General features: G+C 38.2%; 2 protein-coding genes across 2 annotated transcripts; one reads left to right on the top strand and one right to left on the bottom strand.

The window, feature by feature from the left end:
- Positions 1 to 76: 76 nt before the first annotated feature.
- On the bottom strand, positions 77 to 2,056 carry LOC101294191. The gene is made up of 2 exons (XM_004303249.1): positions 1,898 to 2,056; positions 77 to 829 (listed from the first exon to the last, which is right to left on the bottom strand). Exon 2 carries the CDS (start codon positions 825 to 827, stop codon positions 393 to 395), a length of 435 nt encoding a protein of 144 aa, XP_004303297.1. The 5' UTR covers positions 828 to 829; positions 1,898 to 2,056; the 3' UTR covers positions 77 to 392.
- A 2,505-nt stretch (positions 2,057 to 4,561) lies between these two features.
- On the top strand, positions 4,562 to 6,119 carry LOC101293902 (protein TOO MANY MOUTHS-like). The gene has a single exon (XM_004303248.1). It carries the CDS (start codon positions 4,577 to 4,579, stop codon positions 5,864 to 5,866), a length of 1,290 nt encoding a protein of 429 aa, XP_004303296.1. The 5' UTR covers positions 4,562 to 4,576; the 3' UTR covers positions 5,867 to 6,119.
- The last annotated feature ends 49 nt before the right edge of the window (positions 6,120 to 6,168 follow it).

Below are 6,168 nucleotides of genomic sequence, written 5' to 3'. Positions count from 1 at the left end.
AACAAACAACACACACACACACACACACACACACACACACACACACACACACACACTGAAGAATACCATTCCACATGCCATGAAAAGGGTTAGGGACTTAGAAATCACTATGCATAACATCAGCAAGATTCGCTAGAATCAACAGAAAGTACAGACATCTAGGGATTTAACACTATTTCCCGCTTACTGAAATATTAACAAAGCTACTACAATCCGATCTCCCTGAGGCTAGAACATCACATCGGCAAGCCTTATGTGACCGCCCACAAGGTAACACTTCACAAAATGAAGAATCAGAGCACTAAACAGTAGGCTGGAAAACAAAAATTAAACTAAAGGAAGTACAGCCTGAGCAATCCAATCTGCTTTTAAAAGCACATGAAACTGTTACTTCAAGTTGTAAGAGAACTAGTGCGCCCACCAAGCTTCTCAGCAGCCACCATCTTCTTCTCCAACTTCAAGTCATTCTGCTTAACTGATCGCATAAGATACATGATGACAAGGATGTCATATAGAGGAAACAGGTGAGGGAGGGAGCCGCCACAGATTACTCTCATTCCAAATCCAAAGGTGTCCTCGGTCAGACATCCAAGCATAGCCAGAACACTAAACCGCAACCCATAACGATAAAGTTGCTCCACAACAAACTCGGATCTGGGTGTTGAGAAGAAATCTGCAGCCGCTAAATACCCACAGACGGCAAAAGTAGATACTTCCCAAGCAAGGAGAATGGTGTAGGTTGGGATGTCACAGAAAAGATGCAGGTAAGCTGCAGCAGCTAGAGCAACAAGTGCTAACAAGATCTGATGGGGATAAAAATGGCCCATTGCTAAACAAAAAAAAAAAAAAAGAGTGAGACATACTGAGAGGGTAAACAGTTAAATAACACTAGAATTGGAATCTAAAATGTACAAACTGATACAACGTTCCAGAGGGAAACTATTAAACCAAACAAATGTATAGTTTTTTTTTACTTTTGTTTGTTTACTGGTTAGCAAAACACTGCACTACATATGCTACCCTACAATTTTCTCACAAGATCTTACATTACTCTTAATTAGTGATACATTTTAACCTAGTATGAAATCAAAGAGGCAGACACTATAAATAAACTTATTTCCTAACAGCTCCCTTCAATTCTTGCATGATCACTATCCCCTTCACTCTCACTTATGATCTCCATATTCATTAACTGATCACTCACACTACTCTCATTGAAAACCCTCTAAACCTCTACATCTTCAGGAGCAATAAAAGAACCAGTCTAAGATAGTTTTGGAATTTCATTCATGTAAAAGCAACTAACTCTGTTCACACGTAAATCATACACCTCAAATACAAGAAAGTATTTACAGAAGATCAAGGGAAATCAACACGTCCTTCACAGGTCTACAGTGAACCACATTAGTTCCCAATACTCACAGCTAAAGATACCTAACTTATTCAAACAGCAACACGCCTCTATCTTGTAACTATAACCTATCTTCAAACAAATATTACCATTACATCCCAATCCTAATATCAACATGTATCACATTCAAAATTACATCTCAATCCTAGTATAAACCTATATCAAATTCGACCCCGAGACATTTCCATGTAAAATTCACAATAAGAAACTAAATCAGCCAACACCATTCAATAGAGCACCATTCTTCATGAAATTGAAGTTATTTCAATTATATAAATATAAAATTCTAGAACCAAGCCATAGACACACAGATGAACCCAAATGCAGTAAAAGAAGCAGCAATAGTGTAAAAACGAAGTTAAACCAACAATCTTGATGAACCAAGAAGTAGAGAGAACAGAAATTACCGAAGATGAGAAGGAAATTAGAAGTGCGAGAAAAACCCTAGAGCTCATAGAGCGAGGAGAAATGGATGGAAAAGATTACCGGAAGGTGGGAGTGGCGGTCGGAGGCTGCGGGTAGAGGCTGAGGTGTTGGAAGGTCCTCGGTGGTAGAGGCGGTGGTTCGGAGAAGGCTGAGTGCTGAAACTGCGTACTTATACCCGGTCGACGAAACTGCGTCGTTTCATCCCCAACCCGCTTTCGTGCCTTCCTATATTCATATAGGAAGCTCTTATAGAAAACTTTTAAGTTGAGGACTTTTCAATTTATGGTTTAAAAGATTTATTTTTTTATCATATCTTAGCATCTCATCCGTTCAGATTTTAGGTCTATATGTGTAGATCAACTCTACAAATTTTTAGCCAAATCGGTGATCGTTAAGATAACAAACTAGATCAAATTAATGGACGAACCAAATATGTCAAACATAAACCGTTCAAGTTCATAATTGGTAAATCACACTTCTGAATGTCTTAACGATTTTCAATATGGCTGAAAATTTGCAGAAATGATCTACTCATAAATACTTATAAACTAAACGGTCAAGAAGTGGATATAAGATCGAAAGGTGGGATAAGCCGAAAAGTCCTCACCAAGTCCTCAACTTAAGGGTCCTCACTAGAAGGACTCCCTATTGATATATTAAAAAATAAAGAATAAAGAATTAATTCCGTTTGCATTTTTTTTATAAAAAATTATTATAAAAAAGAGAAATTTTAAATACGCACCCCTAATATCTTAATACACACATGTTACTTAATACACTACATATTAAGTTTTTCATTTCAGTATTATACTTAATACACATCCCAAACTGCCTAAAATGTCCTTAATTTATGAAATATTCTATTATTTAATATAATTAATATATATTTACTATTTGGTACCTCTTTTTACATATTATTTCGTCTAATTTTTGCTAGAAATTTTTGATTATCATCGTTTAATTTATAATCAAATGATTATTGTTATATCCCAACTCCAAATCACCAATACAAGTTTTCAAAATTTACAAGCTAGTAGAACTGTAGAAGTACAGTAGCTATTAAACATAGATAGCTCGTTATTCGATAAAACATGTCATGATAAAAATGCAGTACTTGACAACATGATCTGCAAGATCAAACTAAAACTGATACAGATAAAAAATAAAAATAAATAAATAAATAAAGAAGAAGAAGAAAAAAGACAACCCAAATAAATCGTGGAGAAGAGTTGGGGTTAGGGGAGAAGACGTGTTTTCGATGATTTTAGGATAGAAGATGTTGAAAAGAATACTTCTAGCGCGTATTTTTTTTTTTTTTAAAAATAATAGTTGTTTGTTTTGGTCATTTAGCTTACCTATAAAATCTCAATAGAAACATAAAATAATATAGGTGTGTATTAAGAGATTAGGGGTGTGTATTTAAAATTTCTCTATAAAAAAATATAAAATGTATCAAAAAAATATTATCAATTTGCTTTCGTACTTTCCTATATTGACATGTTATAAAGTAAAAAATTATGAATGTCAAAAAAGCAAAAACTTAAAACTATAAGCTACTCGTCCTGCACGACACTACCAAATCTATACGATCAGAGGTTATGACATGTCTTCCTGATCAGTCTTCTTCCCTTATCACTTTGTTATGATGCTTCAAGGAAATATTTTGTTATAAAATTGTAGAGAAATTGTCAATAGCTAAAATTAAGAAGTGGCATATAAGAGCTACCTATACCATGTATTTGGACTCGGTTCCTGCTAGCTAGGACAAAAAGGAGGAGATTGATGTGGTTTAACAGTATGATTTTCCGTTCAACATTCCCTTATGTATGACTGACATATTTTCCATTTGATAAAGCAAATTTCCTGTCAATTCCATTACTTTTTACCAAGTCATTAATCTTTCCTAAATGCAAACTACTGTTCATCTTGAGTTCTTGATAGAATTTTGACTATATTTTTTTGGGGTCATTTTGATTAATTTCTATATTTTTGCCGTCACTTATATCCAAGCTGCCTTAAACAATGAGAAGAGCAAGAAATCTTATTTTGCCGATGTTGTTGAGTTTGATTTAGTTATGCAGGTATAATCTATTTCAGCTTGCCTTTTATGTATCACATTTTTGTTGTTAGAATGAGATTCACATAATATCAAAAATTGACATGTTTTACTTGACTTGAATTAGACAATAAAAGCTAGCACTCATGATTCGGAATCATGTTAGAATGCTCATTCTCCCTGGTTAAAAAGAAGAGGTTTGCTGTGAAATGTTGGCATCTTCAATATTTTACTAATCACTCTGGTATCCACGGTCAGTTATATCGGTTACCAAGTCCGAAACTACAAAGTGAAGGATTTCATCACCGTGAAGTCATGAACTGATGAGTGATGAAGTTAACAGGGTCTAGTTACTGTCCCCAGTCCAAATTAAATTTGGTTCAATTCCCGTGAAGAACATGAATGCTCAAAAGTACCATGTATTTATTTCCATTCCATTTCCCGTGATTCCGTAACTCCCACGCACCAACCCAAATCCACATACCATTAATTGCAAGCTCACCCTTATATATATACGAGTATAAGACTCAACACGCTCAACGACTCCCATCTCTCACAATATCCCACCACAAACTTGCACTAGTCACTGCGGAGTTCACTCCCATAACTAGTGCGTCTACGCTTTCTAGACCAAAATGTCAATCATTTCCTCACCTCCATCACTACTCTTGCTGCTCTTTCTCATGTGTTTTTGGGCGTTGGCCACGCCTTTCACGGTGATAATGTCTGATTCAGACCCGCCCAACGCCCTGGTAGATGGGCCGCAGACCGGGTTCTCCATCAACAAAGACGGGGCTCGAACCGATGCCCGTGAGCAAGAAGCCGTCTACGACATCATGCGCGCCACAGGCAATGATTGGGCTACGGACATCCCAGACGTGTGTCGAGGTCGTTGGCATGGAATCGAGTGCATGCCGGACAAGGACGATGTCTTCCATGTCGTTTCACTCTCATTTGGGGCCCTGTCCGACGACACCGCCTTCCCGACCTGCGACCCAACCCGGTCTCACATTTCAGAATCCATCACGAGGCTCCCTTACCTCCGGACCCTTTTTTTCTACCGTTGTTTTAGTTACAACCCGCAACCGATCCCGTCATTTCTCGGCCGATTGGGTCCCACTCTCCAAACCCTGGTGCTTAGAGATAATGGACATGTGGGTCCCATACCTGTTGAGCTGGGAAATCTCACCCGTTTAAAGGTTCTCGACCTCCACAAAAACAATCTCAACAGTTCAATTCCGGTCTCACTAAACCGTATCACCGGTCTAAGGTCGTTAGACTTGAGCAGCAACTCTCTAACCGGTTCAATACCCAATTTCAGCTTCCCTATCTTGAGCATCCTTGACATGAGCCAAAATCTTCTAGCCAGTTCAATCCCCTCTTCAATCGGATCATGCCTTGCTCTCCTCAAGATGGATTTGAGCCACAACCGGCTCACCGGATTGTTACCCGACTCCATGGGCGGCCTAAAAGACCTCATGCTCATGGATTTGAGCTACAATCGCCTCAAGGGTCCTCTCCCGATGTGGTTTGGAACCCTGGTGTCTCTTCAAACTCTAAACCTCAAAGGAAACCCTATGGGACCAACGCAAATTCCAAGTGAAGGGTTTGAAGGTATGAAGGGGTTAATGATTCTAATCTTATCAAATATGAATCTACATGGTCCTATACCTCCATCGTTAGGTAACTTGCCAAGCCTTCGTGTGCTTCATCTTGACGGGAACCACCTGAATGGTTCAATCCCAAATAGCTTCCGAGAGCTTAAGAGCGTCGCTGAGTTGAGATTAAACGACAATGGACTAGTTGGGTCAATTCCATTTGGGAGAGAAATGGTTTGGAGGATGAGAAGGAAGCTTAGGCTTTACAACAATTCAGGGCTTTGTTATAATGCTAATAGTGGCTTTGAAGACAATTTGGATTCTTCTTCCAGTTCTGGGATTGGTCCATGCGAACCACCGAGACCGAGGCCATGAAGATTGAAGAATAGAAGCCATTCAAATCTCTGGTACAGTTTACAAGTTTCTTTGTTGAGCTACTGCAACATAAACTAAGGCACAAGAGTTTCCTTTTTGGCTTGAAATAATGGGCATGTACATTGTACAGTGTAATATATACTTGGTCATCCCAAATAATGAAAATATCCTTCAACTGCAAAGCTGTATGATGATCATGTTGATACAAGTAGAACAGTTTTCTTGATACAAGTCATAGAACACTAGTAGATCAGTTGATACCTTCAAAGCTAAGGTATCCACCAAACATATGTTGCAGGAAA

This window comes from Fragaria vesca, linkage group LG6, assembly GCF_000184155.1.
Source record: "Fragaria vesca subsp. vesca linkage group LG6, FraVesHawaii_1.0, whole genome shotgun sequence".
In the NCBI taxonomy this organism is placed as follows: Eukaryota; Viridiplantae; Streptophyta; class Magnoliopsida; order Rosales; family Rosaceae; genus Fragaria; species Fragaria vesca.
The sequence above is the reverse complement of the archived record's forward strand: the minus strand, read 5'-3'. Positions and strand labels throughout refer to the sequence as shown.

Excerpts from the sequence above, each read along its gene's own strand:
- LOC101294191 (XM_004303249.1), bottom strand. The coding sequence starts at position 827 with ATGGGCCATTTTTATCCCCATCAGATCTTGTTAGCACTTGTTGCTCTA.
- LOC101293902 (XM_004303248.1), top strand. The coding sequence starts at position 4,577 with ATGTGTTTTTGGGCGTTGGCCACGCCTTTCACGGTGATAATGTCTGAT.